The 24,411-nt window shown below is 41.2% G+C and overlaps 1 protein-coding gene across 5 annotated transcripts in view; it reads right to left on the reverse strand.

The window, feature by feature from the left end:
- Window positions 1–2,366: 2,366 nt before the first annotated feature.
- Window positions 2,367–24,411, reverse strand: part of ATAD1 (ATPase family AAA domain containing 1) — a 77,496-nt gene continuing 55,451 nt past the window's right edge. For all 5 annotated transcript variants that reach the window (XM_045439439.1, XM_045439438.1, XM_045439440.1 and 2 more), the window contains 4 exons: window positions 17,907–17,996; window positions 14,809–14,859; window positions 5,620–5,753; window positions 2,367–3,777 (listed from right to left, as the gene is read on the reverse strand). In XM_045439439.1, the coding sequence (XP_045295395.1) occupies window positions 3,657–3,777; window positions 5,620–5,753; window positions 14,809–14,859; window positions 17,907–17,996 (396 nt within the window). In that variant the 3' untranslated portion in view covers window positions 2,367–3,656. The remainder of the gene's footprint in view (window positions 3,778–5,619; window positions 5,754–14,808; window positions 14,860–17,906; window positions 17,997–24,411) is intronic.

Raw genomic sequence — 24,411 nt, forward strand, 5'->3', positions numbered from 1 at the left:
TAACTAGAGCTTTGGCTCTGGTTTTGAACTGAACTATCATGACTCACAAACTCACAAACTATCATGACACACTCCACACCAGCATGAATATTATTCACTGCAACTGTATTTCAAAGCCCAACAACCTACACCTAAAAGCATTCTCAAGCAGAGAACTATAAATATTAGACAATCACAAAAATGTACTCCCAGTCCAGTGTTCCATTTAGAATAAAATGCTTTTTTGAGAGACAGAACATGTGCAGAGGGAGGGAGAGAGCATCCCAAGTGCTATGAGTGCAGAGCCTGACGCGGGGCTCGAGCCCACAAACCGTGGGGTCATGACCTGAGCCAAAATCAAGAGCTGGACACTTAACTGACTGAGTCACCCAAGCGCCCCCAGTAGAGTGTTTTAGTAATGAGACCTTATGTGCTGTTAGTACTGACAGTGTTAGAGAAGTTACACCAGTGTTACTAAGGATGTTTTATTCTTACTCACATGAGTAAGTGATCGTGTTTAGGGCCGATCTCATTTACATCTGGCACCCGTGCTGTCCATTTTCTCGGTAGTTTCATGGAGTGGTGAGTAGGGCATAACTTCCACCGACACGTGTGAACAGAGCTTTAACTTTTGACAAGATTAGCGAACTGTTTCACAGCTCAGTCTACAACATATTTAATAATGAAGGCCCTCTGAAGATTTGTCAGCTCTACATGGAACGATTCTATGGCTTCAAGGGCAGGATATATGCTCAGGATATCAGAATTCTATTCAATATTCTGACCTTGAGAAAAGCTAAAAGATAAATATCATCTGCTTTAGTTTCTTTATCCAGAAGAAAGTTGTAACGTTTGTCTACAAACAACACAATGCCGGTAAAAAAAAAAAAAAAAAAAAAATCCCTGTCAACAAGGGAGGCACTCAAGGCTTACTCAAGGCTTGAGCCATCCTCCTGGAACACCAAACCTTTAAGGTACAGCTGCTAAGTAATGTTAGATCATTCTGGTCCATGTGGCATATTTCCATGAACCCACCCAGCTCTTGACAGCATGGTGGGTTCTGGGTTGTCCTGCATTTGGGAGCTGAGAGGTAGAAGCAAAGGAAATCATAAAGAAGATACTGAGCTGCTTCCAATATGGAGTTCCCGAACTCTCCACAGAAAGGCCTGGAAAGAGTGTGAGACACACCAGACTCACCAGCCGTCCTCCAACGACGAGGGTGTCAGAAGCATCACACAGGTGATCATTTCTATCTCAGTCCCTAGAGTACAGGCCTGGGGATTCTGCAGGTGGAGTAAGCAGAGAGAATGCTCCAAACTTCAGCCTGCCAACAGATACGCACGTCAGTGTGTAAAAGTAAGAAACGAATACGGTGACGGCCTGCATTTGAGTGAGGACTGCTCTGGGGCCAGTGCTGAGCGCCTTACACGCACCGTCTTCTCACACCACCCCGTAGGTGGGCGCCACCGCAGCTCCATTTCGTAGAAGCGGAGGCTCAGAGACGTTAGGGGACTAGTGCGCAGGCAGAGGGTTAATTCACAGGGAGCCTGGATTAGCCACCTGGACGTCCACAGGGAGCCGTCCAACTCCACGTCCGGCGTGCGTAACTGCTGCCCACGAGGGAATACCCGGGAACCTGGAGCCCAGCGACCTGTGTCAAATGCACGTCTACAGCGAGCACAGATTCTGTGACACTAAAAGTTCTCCGAAATGACATAAAGGTTCCTCGACTACTGTAAGGCCCCAAGATGCCCGGATGAGTCACGATTGACGGGACCTAACTTCACGTGGTGATTAAAACCATGATAAACTTAGTAACTGTACTACTGGATGCTCTGAATTTAAGATAAAAAGAAAGGACATGAGAGATAGATCACCTCTTTTTTACACCAGTCTGCCATCAGAGTAAATGATTACTGAAATCCATCCTAAGGCAAAATAATGATAAGACATGAGATTGCATGCTACTGAAGTGTGAAAGCTATTCAGCAAGATAAAACACTCCAAATGCAAGTTGATAAACTAAAAAACCCCCCAGAAGATTTGTAACTTTGGAAGAAGACCAAGTGGAGAAAAATTAATAAAGAGGGACCTCTTTATTGTATGTTTATAAAATAATCGTATAATATAGTTATTAAAAACGGGAGACGAAACTTTTTATTTTTGATATCTTGTGTTTTGCAGTCAATTTTTAATCATCTTCACAGTTTTCGAAACTTGCTTTTTGTCGTCCAGAGTGCTTTCCGCAATCTCTACCCGCCCGCTACTCGCACAACCAAATAAACTCCCCAACAGGTTCAAGTGAGAGACCTACTATCAAATAAATTACTCTAATGACTCACGAATGAAGACTGAAGAGTTTCAAAGAAATACAATAAAAACAAAAATATATGGAGCATAATTTAATCTTTCAGATGGTTCACAGAAGGCACCTCAAGACCATATCGTGCCATTTTCCTCATGCGGTGTGTTTAAGGGCCTATAACAGAATTCTGGTTAGTGAAATTCTGGACAAAAAAAAAAATGTTTCCTATGGAGGGCACACAGCATCGAATGACTACGGATACAATATGGGGACTCTGACGTGTGTATCTGTACTAACTAGGGCACAATTTATAATATGCTAAGAAAACTTTAAAAATTAAAGTCACAAAATGAGTATTTTTAGCACAGCTAGCAACAGCTACTTGTTTTAAACTATCATTTCATTTCTGATGACCAAATTATATTTGACCATAATTAAAAAACATAACTTTAAAATAACATTACAAAACCATGGTTACAACAGAACTACGTTCCATCAAATGAAGGAAAAGTCACAGATGTGTACTGCATGGCACTGTAGTTTTTCAAAGCCTTTTGGAAAGGCTCCTCCAACCACGTTCACGTGTATCAATTGAAAACAGGCCTCCGCTCAGTGTGCTTACAGAAAGACTTGGAATCCGTGTCGATCATCCAAATGCCTGACAACCACTCAATGCTGATCACTGATCGAGTATTTTTATTGGATTTTCCGACCAGCGTAATAGTGGAGCCCCTTCTGAAGCAGAGACGTGGCGGACTCCGACTATTCCACTGCGGAGAAATGCTCAACTTAAAACGAAAGCGGACACAGGTGACAGCTGGAAATGGCTGAATCACTGTACCTTTACACACGACCAGAAATCTTAGTTCTGCTGTACACTATTTGGTACTTTTTGATTCAGTAGTTGGGGTAAAAAAAAGTTTCCGTATTCAAACATATCTACAGAATATCAATATAAAATGTGTGAATATATACATTTAATACACACGCACGCACTCACTCACTCACTCACTCACTCACGTATCGAGAAACCAGCACTTACCCACATCCCTGTTTCCACGAATGACTCGACAAATCGTTACTTTAAGACCAGCTTAGATGCTCTGAGGCTGCAGCGTCCGGAGACAGAGGTCAGACACGAGCCCGCACTCAGGCTGGATTAGACTGTTCCTCCTCATGATTTCTGACGAGTAGTAACACCGCTTATAGAACAACTACATCTCAATAACTTAGGAGTCAGAGTATAAAACCAGTGTCGTGAACATTTAACTCTCTCACGGCGTGAAGGACATTCCTGTTTTCATTCTATTTCCACTGATGATAAGAGTGCGCCAAACTAGATCACACTGAACTGTACAAATGATCTTTACTCTTAATCTAAACAAACATGTGTCAAAACATTCTGAAATGCGGCGTCCTTGGATTTCTTCATCTTCTCAATCGCTCGATGCAGGTCCTGCTGTTGCACAGGCCGGATTTCATCTTCTTCGCGGCTAAGACACAGACAAAGCCGCCAGACGGTCAAATAACTTCCAAATACACCTCCCTGAAACATCCTCCTGAGATTAAGAAATGAAATCTTTGTCCCACCTAAGACCCCCAAGGACAGCCACAATTATGAGCTTCATGTGAATGCTTCCAGAATTTTCTGTGCAGACACAAGCTGGGGAGGATGTTTTTAGAAGCACGGGCTGCTGGGAGGGAGGGGGCCAAAATGGCCGGCTGTAACTCAGTGTTGCAGATGTGGTCATGAAAACCAAATACCTCACACTAAGAACCAAATGCAGAATGTTGGCACAACGTGGAAATATTAGGTAAAGGTGTGCAGTTTATCTATGTGGGCGTAGAATTCCCATCAAGGAATCAAAAATTATTCCCATGAAAACTGAAATTAAAAGTAGCATTCTTGGGTATATATTCATGTACATATTTAGCATGTGACAAACTAAAAATAAAATTCTTTGCTATTAATAAAAACCAAGTAGCCTAAACCTCCCCTATTCAATAATGAGAAAAACAAAATCCAATATATAATGTCTCCTTGTAATTTACAAACATTTAGGAAAAAACATTTAGGGAAAAAGTTACGATAAGCCAAGTCTAAGACCCAGATTTTTCATCCTGACATATAAAATTTTCAAAGGCTTTGAGGACAGCAGAAAAATAGGACTTTCTTTATTAATGTAACTTATTCACACAAAACGTATTCATAAGTTGTTTCTCCTCCTCTCCTCATTTTCTTAGACACAAGAATAAAAACCTTTGGCAAGTAGACTCTTGGCTCCGGTCAGAGGTCAAAAGTATTCCCAGCATCAGCATTAGGGGAGCTGGAGTAATCCAGCAACAAATAAATGAAGTGAGCCTCTCCATAACGGGGCCCCAGGGAGCACCGAAGGCAGGTGCGGAACTAGGGCAAACATAGCTAACCTCTCTTCCTACACCAAGCGAAAGAGTTTTTGGTGAAGCTTGCTATGGCGATGCACCGTCATTAAAAAACATGGTCATTAAAAACATGGCACCACCAGCACATCCAGGTCTCCTGGAGTGAGAGCCTCGGCGGCGGCGGATGAGGGAGGAGGCCTTAGAAAAAGGGGCCAGAGGCAGAGAACTCATTCAACATGAGGCCCCAAAGTACAACAGTGTGCTAAGAGTTACAGAAACTCTTCATCAGAAGGTCAGTACTCTGAAAAGAGGCTTAGAAACGCAGTGTTAGGCTGGCCCAGGGCAAGCGGCCTTCTGGGAAAGGTCTTTGCAGGACACAGTTCACGGGGGCGGACTTGAGCCGGCTCACTAGCGTCTCTGCTAAAAACAGCCGGGCACAGAGCTGGTTTCTCAAACTCTGCTCTGAAACTGCTTTCGAGTGCAGTTTGCCCCAGTGGCAACAGTCTGTTTAGCACACGCGTTACTGTTAACACACTGAAGTCTAGTCCCCAGCAATGGCCCCCAGGCCCACTCACGTGGGAAATCCCTGGAAGAGCACAGGAAATGGAACTAGGACTTGCAAGTGCAGAGCAGTCCGGGAATCCTAGAGAACCGTCTTTCCTAGGAGTAAGTAAGCCTAAGCTGCCGTCGGCCTCCTGTGACCCAGCGCGGGGATTTTTGGCAAACGTGCAGCTTCTGTTTCTTCCTCTTCCTTCCAGAGCCTCCCCACAACCCCCGTCCCCAACTCGCTTTCAGAACTTCCCTTTAGGAAGAAAAAAGGGCAGTTCATAAAGTTGGGGAGGTTGTTAATTCAAGTTCACCTTTTATTCCATAAGCAGAGTTGGTATTGTAAAGAAAAATAACGGAAACCACCCTGAGAGGTCTAAAAGGGTCTGAGAAATAGGAGATCATACCTTTCTTCCGATGTAGAGTTAACATACTCCCGGACACACAGGAGGGCGGCGTCCCTGCACATCTCCTTCAGGTCACTGCCTGAGAAACCGTCCGTCTCCTGGGCGACTTCCAGCAGGTCCACGTGCCTGTCCACCTTTCACGAGGAAACACAAATGTGAAAAGTGCTGCCGAGCATGATCTAGCCACTGTCCTTCCACGTAAAGAATGTTAAGCATGTTGGAATAGTATGGAAGGCGAATCATCCAAAAATACTTTGTTTCTACTTTTCCTTTAGCCATAAAACCTGGAGTTTTGAAATCTAATTGTCATGAACTGCCATTACGACTGGAGTATTAAATAAAGCCTTACTCGATAGATCATGAAGCGAGAGGGAAGAACAGACACTCAAACACTGTCGGACTCTCCTTGGCGCCTCTTAGGAAGGTCCTGAGTTGCAGGACTGCATTCACCATTCTTGGCAAACAGCCCGCATCAAGTCCCGGGTCCATGACAGCAAACCTATCAACGGGCGCTCGCTTGCCCTTTGGCCGCAATGCTCTGTGTTTACCAGCCCAACACTCAGCGTAACAGTCTCGTTCCTCAACGTAAGCTTACACGGCCGAGCCGCTTCGGTCACCGTCCTGGGCGCACGGCAGGCCTAGGAGAGTACACACTAGGCTTCCGTGTAGGTTGAGAAGAGAAAATGAGCAAGAACGACGTCCCTCTATTAGATGATGCGTATGTGTCACTCGCCACGCTAAGCACTCTGCATGTTAGTCTCAAGGGATCCTGCCAGGCAGTGTTCTTGTTCTGAGGGAGCTTAAATACACTGCCCGAGGTCACACCAGAGCAGGGCCGTGGACATGCTGTGGTTAAGGTCCAGCCGAACTCTTCCCCTGCATAGCTAACCATCTGCCTTAACAACACTTACTTTCTTCCACTGACCTGAAATGCCACCTCTATGAGTTATTAAATGCCCACTGGGTAAGCCCCAGTGTTTGAGTAACACTGGCAACTGTGCACGAGACTGGGACGCCAGACGGTGTGGGGTCTACAGTCAGCTCTGCAACTGTGACCTCACGCGACGCTGGTCTCCTCATCTCTGAAACTGGGGGTTGAATGAGGAGATACCCCACATTCTTTGTGAACAGAAGTGAACGCAGGAGGTAGGTGTGGGGCTGGCAGTAGAGCTAAACGAAGAAAATGGTAAACATGGAACTAAATAAGTTTTAATAGGGGTGCCTTGGGGGGCTCAGCTGGTTGGGCATCAGACTTCGGCTCAGGTCATGACCTCACGGTTCGTGGGTTCAAGCCCCGCATCGGTTTGTGAGTTCGAGCCCCACATCGGGCTCTGTGCTGACAGTTCGGAGCCTGGAGCCTGCTTCAGATTCTGTGTCTTCCTCTCTCTCACTGCCCCTCCCCCACTCGTACTCTGTCTCTCAAAAATAAACATCGAAAAAAATTTTTAATAAATAAATCAAGCAAGCAAGCAAGCTTTAATACATACACAGTAGTAACAGTCATTTAAAATTTGGGGTGGGGAAACAACGTGGAACTAAAATGTGAGACACAGAACATGTGAGACAGGGAACATCCACGCAGCAACATCTGAAGTAAAATTATAGTATCAGGAAGAGGGAGGAAGAGGGAGGAAGAGGGAGGAAATAGTGTTAACCTGGACTATAGGTATATGTAAAAAAATTTTAAGAGTACCAGTAAAAGATAAAAAGAGAATGTGTAACTTCCGAAACAGTAGAAGAAGAGGAAAAAAGGGAAGAAAACACAAGAGTGGGGGTGGGTGGGCAAAAAACAAAAAGCATAATACATAGAAAGTACTAGAATAAGAAAGAATGAATCAAAGCTTATCAGTGATCCCCACAAATGCAAATAGGCTAGGCTGGTGAAAGTCCATTAGACTGTACAAAAAACCAAAATGCAGTTAATTTGAGGTTTAGAATGGTCACACCCTGTCCAAGGGGAAATAAAACAGATTTGGTTTTCAGTTTTAAAAGAAAAAAAAAGTTCAAAACAAAAGATTGAGAAAGGACAGACAAGGCAAATATTAACCAAAAGAAAGCTAATTTAGTTCTATTCTCATCAGATCAATAGAGTTTTACTCAACACACATAATTTGGAATAGAAATCATTAAATAATAAAAAAATAATACATAAGAAAAATACAACAATTCTGCACTGATATACATTTAATAAAATATGGCCCTGAAATACATACAGCAGACATGAACGTAAGGACAGAGTGAGATGGACAAATCCACAGTAATACTGGGAAATGTTTTCTTTAAGATCTTAAGTAATCTCGACACGCAGCATGGTGCTCGAACTCACAACCCCCGAGATTGACAGTCCCAATCTCGAGTGAACTCCCGTATCATATACTGATGGATCAGACAGTAAGCACTTCTAGTTACAGTGAGCACCTGTGATCTGATGTACACAACAGAAAACATGACGAACTCACTACGGGGCTTCTGTATAATTTGGATATTGGTCCCCTGTTGGTCACAGGGTTGTAAATCTGTTCCCGGGGGCTTTTCTTTCATTCTGTGCATGTTATAATCAGACCTGTCTATTCTCTTCCTGGGAAGCAGACGCTCCCTTGTATCTGACAACCCTTCTTACATGTGCACAAACACACGGCACCAGACATGCAAGAATCTAATTTCTCTACAGTTTGTAAAACTCACGGAAGAGTAAAAATAACCTACACCTGCACACGCATCACGTGTCCATCCACACACAAGCACGAAACAAATTTCCACTACCCACCAGGACAACGGGCTACCAGTGACAGTGACTGCAGGACATGGGAAGCAAACATGTTAAGATCACCCGTTAAATCCGGGTGGTGGATATAAGGTTGCGTCTGTGTATAAAATATTCCATACATTAAAAAAACTACTTAAGAGGGGCGCCTGGGTGGCTCAGTCGTTTAAGCGTCTGACTTCAGCTCTGGTCGTGATCTCACGGTTTGCGGGTTCCAGCCCCGCGTCAGGCTCTGTGCTGACAGCTCAGAGCCTGGAGCCTGCTTCGGATTCTAGGTCTCCCTCTCTCTCTGTCCCTCCCCTGCTCACACACACTCTCTCTCTCAAAAATAAATAGTGAAAAAAAATAAGAGGCGCCTGGGTGTCTCGGTTGAGCGGCTGACTTCAGCTCAGGTCATGATCTCACAGTTTGTGAGTTCGAGCCGCGCGTCGGGCTCTGTGCTGACAGCCCAGAGCCTGGAGCCTGCTTCGGGTTCTGCGTCCCCCCCACCCCCCGTCCCTCCCCTGCTCATGTTCTGTCTCTCCCCCTCTCTCAAAAATAAACATAAAAAAATAAAACATTAAAAAAAACCTACTTAACACCTTCCAAGTTGTACTCTGAAATATTAACAATTTGACTTCCTCACTTACACAATCAACACCTCCACCCCATCTTTTGGCCATACTTTGTTGGGCCACACTGTGCTCTAACCACTCACAAATCTTGTGCACGACACAGCGATAAAGTTACAAAGCGATAAAGATGAACAAAGCAAATATGAGAAAAAATCAAAGAGGAGAAGATTCCAGGCAGCGGGGGAGCAAGATGAACAGAGGCAGCATGCCATAATGGTTGAGGGAAAAGCTCCATCACTACGTTGCTACATCGGCCTGGGCAATTTATTATAGAACTCTGAGTTTCAGTTTCCTCAACGTAAAATAGTATCAACATGTGCTCCTCAGATGAACTGAGGATTAAGTAAAACAATGTGTATCTCACCACTATGCTAGGTACACAGCAAATAATTGGAAAGTAACCCTTTTTATAACAGCTAGTAGATAAACCATAAAGTCATGGGAACTATTTTCATTAGGCATTCTTTATACCCGTGCCGAATGTCATCCTAAAAGGATTTCCAAAGGTGCTACTCTTAAAAAAAAAAAAAAAAAAAAAAACTGAAATCAAAGTTCAGAAATAACGAGGAGTTTCTGGGGTGGCTGAGCGACTCAGTTGGTTGAGCGTGCAACTCTTGGTTTCAGCTCAGGTCATGAGCTCACGGTTCGTACTAGGAACGATACTGAAATAAATGAACAACTTTCTAACACGGCCCGAAGGAACAGCACTTACTTCCTCTGTCTACCATGGATGGCACACAAGCATGTGCTCTCAGCATTTTACGTGTATCATTTAAATTCTCAAAACGATTCTATGAGATTGTTGGCATTACGTCTACCTTCCCAGTAAGAAAAATGAGGCATAGGGACACTGAACGCTATTTGCCCAAGGTCCCCCAGAAGGTAGGGTTGAAGCCAGAACGTGGGACCCTCAGGCTGGTCTCCAAAGCCCACGCTTGTTAATAACCACTCCTGCTACATTATGGAAAAGGTATAAACTCAGATTTGTTTGTAGGGAAAAAACTCAAGTCTCCTCAGTACAGAGACAGGAAACCTGTATAATATATACATTTTATTAGTTCTAATCCTTTCATACTTAAAACTTTAAGCCAAAACCACTACACTGTCTGTTTTAAATTTTTTTAATGTTTATTTATTTTTGAGAGAGGAGGAGCACGAGTGGGGGAGAGACACAGAGAGAGAGAGAGAGAGAGAGAGAGAGAGAGAGAGAGAGAGACACGGAGGGTCTAAAGCAGGCTCCCCGCTGACGGCAGCGAGCCCAACGTGGGGCTCGGACCCACAAACTGTGAGAACATGACCTGACACCAAGTCAGATGCTTACCTGAGCCACCCAGGTGCCCCACACCATGTTTTCAATGACTAAGTTTTGTTAAGGACCTATTAGTAAAGAAACATGAGAAGACTGGAAAACACTATCATTTGAGGCATCTTTTTAGCAAAATTACATTAATTTCTTTCAGACTCTACTGAAGTAACAATATGCCTTCAGCATACAAGTAGCAGCTAGTGGGGAATAAGATGGTCTTGTGTCAACAATTATCCAGGGCATTCATACTTTGCATCACAAAAATGGACACTAATTCTTTGTGTTTTAAGAAACAGTGCTAAAAATTCCTTATACCCATGACAAATGTCAGTCTAAAAGGATTTCCAAAGATGTTACTCTTAAAAAAAAAAAAAAAAGCAGAATACTGAAATCAAAGTTTATTTATTTATTAAAAAAAATTTTTTTTGATGTTTAGGTATTTTTGAGAGGGAGAGAGAGAGAGAGAGAGAGAGAGAGAGAGAGAAGGGAAGATAGGGAGAGAGAGAAGATCCCAAGCAGGCTCCAGTCTCTGAGCTGTCAGCACAGAGCCTGACGTAGGGCTCAAACTCACGAGCCGTGAGATCATGACCTGAGCTGAAGTCGGATGTTTAACCAACTGAGCCACCCAGGCGCCCCTGAAATCAAAGTTCAGAAACAATGAGTTTCTGGGGTGCCTGAGTGACTCAGTTGGTTGAGCATCCAACTCTTGGTTTCGGCTCAGGTCATGATCTCACAGTTTGTGGGATTGAGCCCTGCATCGGGCTTTCTGCTGACAGTGCGGAGCCTGCTTGGGATTCTCTCTCTGGCTCTCTCTCCACCCCTCTACCCTGTTTGCCTGCATTTGCTTGTGTGCTCTCTCAAAATAAATAAACTTTATTTAAAAAAAAAAAAAAAGAAATGCGTTTTTTTTTTTTTTTTTTTAATGTTTATTTTTGAGAGAGAAATAGAGTACAGGAGAGTGAGGTTGGGGCAGAAAGAAAGGGGGACAGAGGATCTGAAGCAGGGCTCTGCGCTGACAGCAACAGAGCCCGATGTGGGGCTCGAACCCACAAACTGTGAGATCAAGACCTGAGCTGAAGTCAGATACTTAATTGACTGAACCACACCCAGGCACCCCAATAATGAGGAGTTTCTTTTTTTTTTTTTTTTTTTTTAAATTTGTTTAATGTTTATTTATTTTTGAGACAGAGAGAGACAGAGCGTGAACGGGGGAGGGTCAGAGAGAGAGGGAGACACAGAATCTGAAACGGGCTCCAGGCTCTGAGCTGTCAGCACAGAGCCCCACGCAGGGCTCGACCTCACGGACCGCGAGATCATGACCTGAGCCAAAGTCGGACACTTAACCAACTGAGCCACCCAGGCGCCCCATGAGGAGTTTCTTAAGTTAAATGTGAAAACATTACAGCCTACGTGAAGTATGGCTATCTTATGAGACAGAGCTTAAATGCTATGATTTATATTCATTATCTATACGTGAATTATCTATATCATCTATATCTTTATTAAACCACATACACATGGTTCAAAAATGTTAAACTTCCAGCAATACCATCTTTCATTAAATTTTTTAAATTAAATAATTGTATTAACTCGAAGTCTCTACAAAATTGTCAGCAATTACCTTCTAATATTTGATAAATGTCAAGCCACATCATTGCCATCCTAACTTAAAGAACTTGTGGCATTATTTTATCTCCTTTGTTTTCTTTCTGAACTGCTCCTTGATGCCTGTCTTTGTTAAAGGTTTACCAATTAAGTGTCTTTCACCTAAACAGCACGACAACGACACGATGTCTTGAAAGTAGTTATCAAATAATCAGTTAAAGGGCAAATGGAAGTTGCTGATTTCATGCTCCTATAGGAGTTCTTTCCCTAGAACACTTGGAGAGTTTTAAGAATTTCCCCGAAATTGCAAAAAACATTTCATGCACATGAAGTTTTTAAGAAAAGGCTGCATAGCATTTATCTCTTTATTAAATAGCTCTATGCTCCCCCAAATAGTTAGTAACTGTGTAATTTGCTAGGTTCCTTACACTTTTGCAATTTAGCCTATGTCTTTTTTTATATGTTTTAAAGAAATAAATGAACAGGACACTACTGAAAGACTCAAAACAACCAAAAAGCCATACTTGTTTTTGGATAGGAGATCCAACATCAAAAAGATCTTAATTCTCTTGAATTATGATCCACTAAAAATCTAGCGTTTGTTTCTTCCTGAATAAAACAAATTAATTCTAAAATTAATACAGAAAAATAAGCAAAAATATCCAGGGAACTGGGCTGAGGGACCAGGGGCGCCTCACCCTACTTGCTGTGAAACAACTGCTCCTGTGCAATCAGCAAAGTCCAGACCATAGAAAAATGTGGATGAACCCAACCTGGATTTTTCAACAAATACACTGAAAAGAAAGTGGGGGGACAAAAAGGGGGGAGATGAAGGAATAATCTATAGCCTACGATTAAATGCGATCTGAAAGCTATTGGGGCACCTGGGTGGCTCAGTCGGTTAAGTGTCCAACTCTTGATTTCCACTCAGGTCATGATCTCACAGTTCGTGGGTTTGAGTTCCGTGTCACACTCTGTGCTGACAGTGCAGAACCTGCTTGGGATTCTCTCCCTCCCTCTCTCTCTACCCCTCCCCCAGCTCACGTGCATACATACATGTGCTCTCTCTCTCTCTAAAAATAAATAAAACTTAAAAAGAAACTATCAAATAATTGCGAATTATGAACACTATATGGATCCTGAGTCAAATACATGGTAAAAAATAAATAAATAAATAACAAGCCATTTAGGAGACAGCAGGAAATTTGAACAGACTAGATATTCAACGATAATAATGAATTATTGTCCTTTTTTTGTTAAGTGTAATAATGGTTATGAGATTAAGTCAAAAAAGAAAAGAATTATTTCTTTTAGAAGTGAAACTAAAATACTCACAGATGCAGTACCATGGGAAACCTGGGGAGTGGGGAAGTAGGGCAGCGAGGGGCACAATCACCCTGACAGTGATTCATGGAGGAAAACCACAAAATACAAGCAACCCTCCCTATGGGAATCTACCATAGGTTTTTTAGTTTGGACAGCAAGTTCAAGGAGTGAGTTTATTTTATTTACTTATTTTTTTTAAGTAAGCCCTATGCCTGATGTGGTGCTTGAATTCATGACCCTGCAATCAAGAGTCGTGTGTTCCACCGACTCAGCCAGCCAGGCGCCCCTCAAATAGAGCTTAGATACAAAGTTTAGGATGGTGAAGAATGCCATGTTATTCAAAACTCAGAAGCCAAAAACGGGGGAAAAGAACCCAGTAAGTTAAGAAAAACAAACCAGGAAAAAATACTTCAAATCATATAAACCAAGAGAATTCTCCCTAATATATTAGAGTTCCTATAAATCCCTAAGAACAAGAACACTGCAATAGAAAAATCGGCCAAGAATATGAATGGGTATTTCACAGAAAAAAACCTCAAGAGGCTCTTAAACACGAAATGCTCATTTCATCCTTAAAAATACAATGAGATACCGTTTTCCACCTAGATCACGTGGGCACAAAGCCCCACCGCACTCGTCGGCAAGGCAGCCGGGGAGGCGCTAACGCTGCTGGTGTGAGAGTACATCAGCGTGGAATTTGGCAAGAGCTACCAAAATTCTAAATCAGATCCTTTGATCTAGCAATTCCTTTTCTGGAAAATCACCCCTACTAACATCCCTGGACAAGTGTGAAGTGACATATGTTCAAGGTTGTTATTCAATGCGGCATTTTTGTAGTAGTAAAAGACTGGAATCAACCTGAATGTTCTTCAATATGGCACTAATTTAATGAATCGTGGTATATCCAGACAGTGGAGTCCTATGCAATGCAAAACCGAGAGAGAGAACGAGAGAGAGCGGCTGAGCGCACAGAATAAAGACACTATCTGCTAATATGGAAAGGTCTCCAAGATGAGTGACAAAAGCAATGCATAGGACAGGGTATGCAGTTTATTAATATGGCTTATGGAGGAAAAGGAGTAACAGTATATCCTATGTGCTGTTATAGACTGGGTCATCTGAAGGGACACAGAAGAAATGTAGGAGGAGAAGTGGGATTCTTCTCTGAATACCATTTAACGTACATGTTTTAATTCTGAAGGATGTGACCTTAAATACAGAACCCATTTAAATTTTGATTATCATACCCTTTTAAATCTCAACTGCAACTTCAAAAAATATCGTAATCAAATCAATAAAACCCATACTGCTGTACAAAAATAAACGTATCTTATATAACTGAAGAACAGCCTAAAAATATCAAAGATATGAAACAGCACTTTTAAAAAAGGCAGACCATCTTTAATTAGTTCAAATGGACCATGGCTAATGCGTTACATGAACGGCCAACAGTTTTACAGTGATTTTTGTCAAGTACAAAGCTGTTTATTCTCCAATTACTTTTTCATTTCTAAAACGGTTTTATGAACATAAACATATTTACAGGTTGGGGGAAAGTGTAATTTTCTACTTACGTTTTCATTTTTCAAGATGAGTCTCAGGATTGCTTCTCTTTGTTTTAGAGCCTAAAACCAGAATCATTTCCAGTTAGCATTTAACAAAAATAAGGATCAACTAGTTTTCGTGATATTTCTTCTTTCCTCTGTAAACTATCTGACAATACTTGCAGGAAACGCCAGAAACTCTAACAAAAATCATAAAATATGTTGGCTAAGCAAGGTCTAGATTCTAGACTCTAGAGTAATTGTGGTCAACCTACTAAATTCCTGTCTTCTTATTCTGAATCCCCAGCGATTAGCACAATGTCTGGGAAATAACATGCCCTTCAATATCTGTCCTCTACGGCTCTGGCAAATGTTCTTTTCTTCATTTACATAATTGGACAGGATGGCAGCGATGTAGGCTCAGTTCCTCCACGTCTGCACACCACTCCCTCACTCGCTAATTTGTATCAGTCAGTTTTTGTTTGGCGTTGGCGGTACACATGTTTATATACTTTCCACCCGAGCGATGATGGCTCACATTATATCACAGAACAGGCATTTTGATAGGATACCTTACATAGAAAGTAAATATAAAGGCTTTAAAAATGTATTATGGCTGAATTCATTCTTGTTCTCACAACCACTGAAGACACAGCTAGTTACCACCAGTATCAAATCAAGTGACCGGAAAAAACACAACCGAACCCTGCTGTTCCCGTAATTCAAGATGGTTAAGTATGAAGGTAAATTTGGTATGTTATGTGACGACCAATGACTACTTTTTGTGAATAACCACTTAATGTGGAGAAGAGTTTTAAGGTAAGGTTAATCAGATACTTCGACATCCGAGTTCTGCAAGAAGAAGAAAATTACCCTATAGAGTATATGTATCCACTAAAAATGGAATGAAAAGGGGGTTACAGAATCCCAGTTTGTACATTTTTTTTTTTTAATTTTTTTTTTTTCAACGTTTAGTTATTTTTGGGACAGAGAGAGACAGAGCGTGAACGGGGGAGGGGCAGAGAGAGAGGGAGACACAGAATCGGAAACAGGCTCCAGGCTCTGAGCCATCAGCCCAGAGCCTGACGCGGGGCTCGAACTCACGGACCGCGAGATCGTGACCTGGCTGAAGTCGGACGCTTAACCGACTGCGCCACCCAGGCGCCCCAGCAGTTTGTACATTAACAGCATACAAATTTGTAACAAGTCTGACAACCCATTTTGGTAACTAACACAATTAATATGTTAAAATGAGAACTGTAGTAAAGGCTACCTTGTGAGTTGTTGTATCCTTGTTCTATTCTACTGTGTATCAAAAACCTGTTTCCTGTCGGACTCCAGACAGAGATTCCATCAATGTAATCTTTGTCTTCAGATCCGCCGAGGGAAGGAAATTAATTTTCTTTAAAAACGTCCTGCTGTCTTGCCAACGCAAAAGCCCGATTCATAGGCAAGGCAGACAAAAGCCACGTAAACCTGGCGGCAGCCTACTTCTCCAGCCTCGGGTCCCTCTGCTTCCCGGACGCCCTGCCTGAACTACCCCCAGAGTCTCAGCAAATACACATTACCTTCCACACATTCTTGCCTTTCCTCGCCTCCCCTGCGTATCAAACTCCTGCCATCCTGGATTCTGTAGAGCTTACTACTACTCAGACAGAATTATTGGCTTTCAGCATCATTTCAGGGTCTCAGTTCTTCAAACATTCTTTTGGTAAGTATCTTTTATGTCATTCATTTACGTGTCTGCCTCCCGTGCCACCCAGAGCTGAGGACAGGGGCCGTGCTCCATTCCCCGGAGTCTGGCGGGTGCCTGACACAAACCAGTGCTCAACGCTAGTCACAGTAAATAAATTTAGTGTGAATTTCAGCAAGGTGAATTTCTCCATTGCTGTAGCAGGTAAATCTTCTAAGAGCGGCTCACTCTGAGCATGCTCTCTCTCTCAGAGAGGCCGAGGTCTTAGCTACAGCAAATAACTGATCAGAGTAAGAGGCCACAACCCTCAATTTTAGGAAACCATGTTTATTGCCACAAACTGGTAAGTTGTGGAATACACAGTGGGACAGATGTTTTTTAGCCAGAGACTCTCAGGGGTATTATAATCTTTTATTTCAAAATTTGAAAGGATTGACACTAAAAATCCCTCTACACAGCCATACATGTAACACGCGGACTGACTGCATGGTGCGCATTTTCAATGATCAACCCTGTTTTTTCCCTCTTCCACCGAAAGGCACCCAAAATTCACGATTTGAGGATTCTGTGCAAAAATTATGTAGAGTACCAGTAAGTTATAATCACCTACTCGAGGGTACTTCTTAACTGACAGAAAAGGATGCTAGAAAGAAGATAGTCCTGGTCCAGTACACCCTTACATCTACATTAAGTTAAAGTGTAATATCTTAGCCACTGGTTAATCATTAATCCTATCAAAGGGAAGCACAGAATACAGTTGACAATAATCAATCGGATAAATCCAGTTCTTGTCAGCCTTCTGCACTTGATCTGAGCCAAAAAGCCGAGAAGCGATTTGTCAGCCTTCTGAACAGAACAATTCTTTAACCCCAGCCCTAATTTTATCCTGTGCCAAACCAAAATTATAATTTCAATTTTCTATGTACCTTCTCAGACAACTTGCTACATTCTAAAGAAAATCAAACAGGTGGCTAAGCACACGAGGTAAGTATAGACTCTGAAGGGAAGCAAATGACACTCATCTTAGGAAAGAAAGAAGAAAAAAAGCAAGACAGAGTGGAAAGGACAAATAATTATAGGGACTCTTACCCCATTCCTTTCCTGCCTGCCATAAATAGTAAGTCAATCCTATTAAAAAAAGATCATTCCTGGGGTGCCTGGGTGGATCAGTCAAATGCCTCACTTCAGCTCAGGTCATGATCTCACAGTTCATGGGTTCGAGCCCCGCGTTAGGCTCAGTGCTGACAGCTCAGAGCCTGGAGCCTGGAGCCTGCTAAAGATTCTGTGTCTCCCTCTCTCTCTGCCCCTCTCCCACTCGCACTCTGTCTCTCTCCAAAATAAAAAATAAACAATGAAAAAATTAAAAACCAAATCATTCCTTTCCTGTAAAAAGCTGAGTCTCTAACAATGCACAACATCAATCACAAGCACTTACAGGCTGGTTGATATGAAACCTTGTAGGCATTCTTCTCATTATGGCCGAGTCAAGGTCCTGAGGACGGTTGGTGGCCCCCATAACTATGACCTGGGTGGGCATAGGAAGAAAACACAAGGCATTAAATCCACTGATAATGCACCTTTTAGGATATTACTACTAGGGCTTAGAAGCTATGGAAAAATAAGGAGTGTTTTACATCTTCTTTAAAAAATGACTTTAATCTAGTATTACTCAAAAATTTATACACACAAGTCAAAGTTAATCCTAAATGGATCCAACGATGGCAAAAGTGTAAGACTGATGCATTTCACCAGAATTTTAGTAACTAATATACTGTTTAGTTACTGAAGAATTATGAAGATTTAAAATAAAAAGTATTTTGCAATATATGGTTGCTCAGTGGCTACACACTGAATAAAAGCCATTTAGGTTACAGCTTGGGAGTCTATACAGGGGACACTTCACATCCTTCGATACTAAAATTAAATCATTTCCCCTGAGTCTAAGGATTCTGGTGGCGGTAACAGGTATCGTGTGTTTTTTATCCTCTAGATTTCACACCACTATCTCACGGCACTGTCAGCCCTGCCGGTGATGTCTTCTCAATGCTACAATAAAACCTCAAGTGATCAAACTTTCAACAAGGGCAAAAATTAATCAGATAAATGCTGGGCAGAATTTAAAAAAGAAAAAAGAATTAGGTGCTTGGCTGGCTCAGTCGGTAGTGTGTGTGACTCTTGACCTTGGGGTTGTGAGTTTGAGCCCCATGTTGGGGGTAGAGATTACTGAAAAAATAATTTTTAAAAAAAGAAAAGAAAATGCTGGTGACCTGCCAATCTCTGGGCCTATGTCACTTTACTCATAAAGGATATAGACATGAAAAATCAACGCAAATAAAGACAGAGATATCCAAAATAAGTTAATTTCTGGAAGCCCTCAATATTAACATTATTGTTGGTATTTTTTATATAACCCAATAACAGCCCACATCTGCTACCCAAAATGAAATTTATCAGTATTCTAATGGAACTAATTGCATAAGATAATGTATGAATAGAAGAACATTTTGAGATACAGTATACATTATGTGTTAGAAGAAATTCACAATGATATGGAAGCTTGCGGAAGACTGACCACATCAACTTAAAATAAAAACAAAGCAAAACCCAGTATGGCAGATGGGATGCTAAAAATTAGGATCAAGGAATCTAAACAAATCCAGCACAACACAGTCTAATGGATACATACAGGATGATAACAGGTACTCAGGATGAAGAAAAAGCAAGTGATTCAAACTACCTGTTTCCCTTAAAGAAGCTCTTTCAAGCAGTGATTTTAAGGGGCAAAAACGGATCAACTGTACACACACATCTTAACTCTAGTGCAAATGAGCAACAATCCAAAATGGGAAGAAACAGTACTGTTTTAGTATTTAAGCAGAAAAATTAGTGCTTTGGTTGACTTTTTAGAATCTTTAAAACATGTGATGCTTTATCATTTAACATTTAAAATAATCAGATCTAAAAATATGCCTGAAAACTTTACCTATGTCAGCAACTACCCTACATACACAGTTAATAACTTGTATGTCTCATGTCTTAGCAGATGAAGAACACGTCATCAGGTACCTCTGACCCCCAGCGTGGGTGGCGGCTACCTCAGACCCCCAGTGCCGGTGGCGGGTACCTTCGGACCCCCAGTGCCGGAAGTGGGTACCTCGGACCCCCAGTGCGGGTGGCGGGTCTGATTGGGCCACTCGGCTACCTCTGTTTCCACTGTAGGATATCACACATACAAGAAAAAGCTGGGGTAATGGGCTTGATCCGTGACCACAGAATAGATAATTTTAGAGAAAGCCTGACTGGCTCGTTCATATGAAAGAATATGTCTAAAACTAATATTCAAGTTAACATCAAATTTAATCCCCTCAACGCACAAAAAAGGTTGAAAAAATTTGTCAGCTTTATAAAAAATTAACATCTTCATTTGCTATGAAGGTTTATCACAGTGAAAACAGTAAATTATTACCATCAGTGTAATAAAGAATGACGGTTCTGAAAACTCAGTGTTGTTTCATATCAGAACCATGCTGTGTGGCTCTGGAGAATACTTCATCCAAATGCTATTTTCTTGACTTCTAAAACTACACTCCGATACGAAATAATATTAAACGATTTTCTCTTACATGGGCTAACTATTCAATAGTCTAAGTGTTTTCAATACTGTTGCTTAGGAGGATAATCAGTTTTTGGAAACCTGTAAACTATTCCCATTTTGAACAGATTTATTAGCACCAATTACTAATAACATTGTTTCTATTACCGTCACCTAAATTTACAGATGTTGTACTTTGTTTTCTATCACCCAAACACTAACGGCAACTTTCCCTCATAATGAAATTATATTTTCATAAAGGTGATGTAGGAGGAGGACATGTGGCTTAATATTCTCTTTAAGGATGGTGTTTTAATTTTTGATTTATGGTAATGTGGTGGATGTAGGAGATCCTTAAGCCCTCCAGCTATAAAACAAAAATAATAAAGTATAAAAAAAATCTCAATCAATCAACAAATCTGCAAAAATGTAAAGGAATTAAGATAAGGCCAATAGTGAAGTCTACACATAAGGGAGGCAAGGGAGGGTAGAAGCTGCCCACGTACCACACAGAAATGTACAGATCTTAGGCAGTGGGGCTTGCACTGGACACCTTATAGGCTTAATGATAAGAGGCCACCCTACATAAAGCTGGGACTCATGAAGTAGGAGGGCCTGAAAACAATGTGAAATATTAGAAAACGCATTCAGTAGAGTCAAGATTTGGTTCTTGGTCAGATGTATAAACACACACACACAAAATCCTTACGATTTCATGGTTCTTCACCAGCTAACCTGGATCTCAGACCTGAATTTACCTAGTGTTGAAAAAAATCTGGCAGAAGACAAAAAAAAAAAAAAAAAATCCTCTTAGGAGCAACAAACCTTCAACATAGGTTCCAAAAATCTATGCACACAGTTTTACCAAATATGACTTTTCCCATGAAATCACAAAACACACAAGCAAAAACCACATAAAGTCAAAAAAGGACAGAACCAGACGTATAGTCATATGTTAGAATTGCTGAATAGACTATAAAATTAGTATGTTAACATATTTAAAGGAATAAAAAAAAAAAAATCACATAGCAAATACTTGTTAACTGGTACTAAGTTATACCAGGCAAGTTATAAGCACTTAACTTCCTTAAAACCATTCAACAGTTTGTAGTGGATGCTATCTATCCTTCCCTTTTTTATAGACAGTACTCCCTCCATTCAGACACAAAGTGACTGTATTATCTGATCAAGGTCACACAGCTAGTTGATGCCAGGACTCTGGTTCTCTAATCCAACTGGAAACATGAGTTGATGGGTCAGAGCCCATCAAAACTGACCCGTCAAGACTTCAAGAAAGATCTAAAAGAATCTCTAGGACTAAAAAATCTAAGTAAGCTCAATAAAAAGGTTAACTCTAGCAGAAGAGATGCAACTAAACTTAGTTTTAGTTAAACTAAACTAAGTTTTAGTTAAACTTTAGTTTAGTTTAATTGGCAAATTAAACTAAAAAAAATAAAAACATTTCTCAGAATGTAGCACAAAGAGAGAAAATACGAAAGAGAGATAAAACACGCGCAGTGTAAACAGGAGCATCCAACGGGCATCCCATAGGAAGATCACATGGGGAATGGAGGGAAATGATACGTGAAGAATGGCTGCATTTTTCAGTTCTGGTTCTCGAACTGCCATTTCCAGTAATGTGGCAGAAAAACAAACATGCGGGGTGAGGTGTTTTTTTTTTTGTTTTTGTTTTTTTTTCTTTTAATGAAAACACATTACTGTTCTGGCAGGAAAGTATGGATTATTCAGAGGCAAAGAACTAAGAGAAAATGGAAACCGCAAGAGGTACATTGAACAAGACAGGTGGCTTTCCCTTTGGGGCCATACCAGGGGACCTTGGTTCTGGTTTTCAGAGCCCACAGGGCGCAGAGACAAAGCGTAGGATAAAAGACTTTCATAAAAGTGGGATCCTAAGGAAAGTACATGGGGCAGGAAGTGGGAAAGTGTGTGAGTTCCAGCAACTAATGAAAGTAGTAAAGTGAAACTAAGGTGACAGGACTGAGAGGAGGGAGTGTAAGATTCACGGCAGAGGGTCGAAACATGCACAGAGTCCCCACAGACACTAGTTGTTTCCTTTCCCTCAGAGGAGAGACTTCACCCTGGTTTTCTCTTTTCTGTAGTATTTGTTTCAGGCACTTAGGCAATCTTTTAACATTGTGTTTAACATAAACCCTCAAAATGACCAAAAGTATACACAAACCATTCTTTCAGATCCCCATCACTTAATGGTAAGTATAAATAATTATTAAAAACAAAAACAAAGAACTTCTCAACAAAACCAGAAGGTGGTTCTTTGAAAGAATTAACAAAATTGATAAACCACTAGCCAGTTGGATCAAAAAGGAAAAGGAAAGGACCTAAATAAATAAAATCAAAAATTAAAGAGGAGAGATCACAATCAACACAGCAGAAATAAAAACAGTAATAAGAGAATATTATGAGGAATTATATGCCAATAAAATGGGTAATCTGGAAGAAATGGACAAATTCCTAGAATCATATAAGCTACCAACAGTGAAACAGGAAGAAATAGAAAATTTGAACAGACCCATAACCAGTAAGGAAATAGAATTAGTAATCAAAAAACTCCCAAAAAACAAGAGTCCAGGCCCAGACGGCTTTCCAGGGGAATTCTACCAAACATGAAGCCAGCATTACCTTGACTCCAAAACCAGACAGAGACCCCACTAAGAAAGGAGAACTATAGACCGACTTCCCTGATGAACATGGAGGCAAAAATCCTCAACAAGATTGTTAGCCAACCGGCTCCGACAATACATCAAAAAAATTATTCACCATGACCAAGTGGGATTTATACCTGGGATGCGGGGCTAGTTCAATATCCACAAAACAATTAACATGATTCATCACATCAATAAAAGAAAGGACAAGAACCGGGGCACCTGGGTGGCTCAGTCAGTTGAGTGTCCGACTTTGGCTCAGGCCATGATCTCACAGTCTGTGAGTTTGAGCCCCGCGTCGGGCTTTGTGCTGACAGCTCAGAGCCTGGAGCCTACTTCAGATTCTGTGTCTCCCTCTCTCTCTGCCCCTCCCCCACTCATGCTCTGTCTCTCTCTGTCAAAAATAAAATAAACATTAAAAAAAATGTTTTAAAAAAAGAAAGGACAAGAACCATATGATCCTCTCAATAGATGCAGAGAAAGCATTTGACAAAATACAGCATCCTTTCTTGATAAAAACCCTCAAGAAAGTAGGGATAGAAAGATCAACCTCGAGATCATAAAAGCCATATAAGAAAGACCCAACGCTAATATCATCCTCAATGGGGAAAAACTGAGAGCTTTCCCCCTAAGGTCAGGAACAAGACAGGGATGCCCACTCTCGCCACTGTTATTCAACATAGTATTGGAAGTCTTAGCCTCTGGAATCAGACAACACAAAGAAATAAAAGGCATCCGAATCGGCCAGAAGGAGGTCAAACTTTCACTCTTCACAGATGACATGATACTCTATATGGAAAACCCAAAAGATTCCACCAAAAAACTACTAGAACTGATTCATGAACTCAGCAAAGTTGCAGGATATAAAATCAATGCACAGAAATTGGTTGCATTCCTATAAACCAACAATGAAGCAACAGAAAGAGAAATCAAGGAATCGATCCCATTTACAATTACACCAAAAACCATAAAATACCTAGGAATAAATCTAACCAACGACGTGAAAAATCTATACACTGAAAACCATAAAAAGCTTATGAAAGAAATTGAAGACACACAAAAAATGGAAAAAGATTCCATGCTCCTGGATAGGAAGAACAAATGTTATTAAAATGTCAATACTACCCAAAGCAATCTACATATTCAATGCAATCCCTATCAAAGTAACACCAGCATTCTTCAGAGAGCTAGAACAAATAATCCTAAAATTTGTATGGAACCAGAAAAGACCCCGAATAGCCAAAGCGATCTTGAAAAAGAAAACCGAAGCAGGAGGCATCACAATCCCAGACTTCAAGCTATACTACAAAGCTGTCATCATCAAGACAGTATGGTACTGGCACAAGAACAGACACTCAGATCAATGGAACAGAATAGAGAACGTAGAAATGGACGCACAAACGTATGGCCAACTAATAATCTTTGACAAAGCAAGAAACAATATCCAATGGAATAAAGACAGTCTCTTCAGCAAGTGGTGCTGAGAAAACTGGACAGCGACATGCAGAAGAATGAATCCGGACACTTTTCTTACACCATACACAAAAACAAACTCAAAATGGATGAAAGACCTAAATCTAAGACAGGAAGCCATCAAAATCCTCAAGGAGGAAACAGGCAAAAACCTCTTTGACCTCAGCCACAGCAACTTCTTACTCAACACGTCT

Source organism: Leopardus geoffroyi, chromosome D2 (genome assembly GCF_018350155.1).
Source record: "Leopardus geoffroyi isolate Oge1 chromosome D2, O.geoffroyi_Oge1_pat1.0, whole genome shotgun sequence".
Lineage (NCBI taxonomy): Eukaryota > Metazoa > Chordata > Mammalia > Carnivora > Felidae > Leopardus > Leopardus geoffroyi.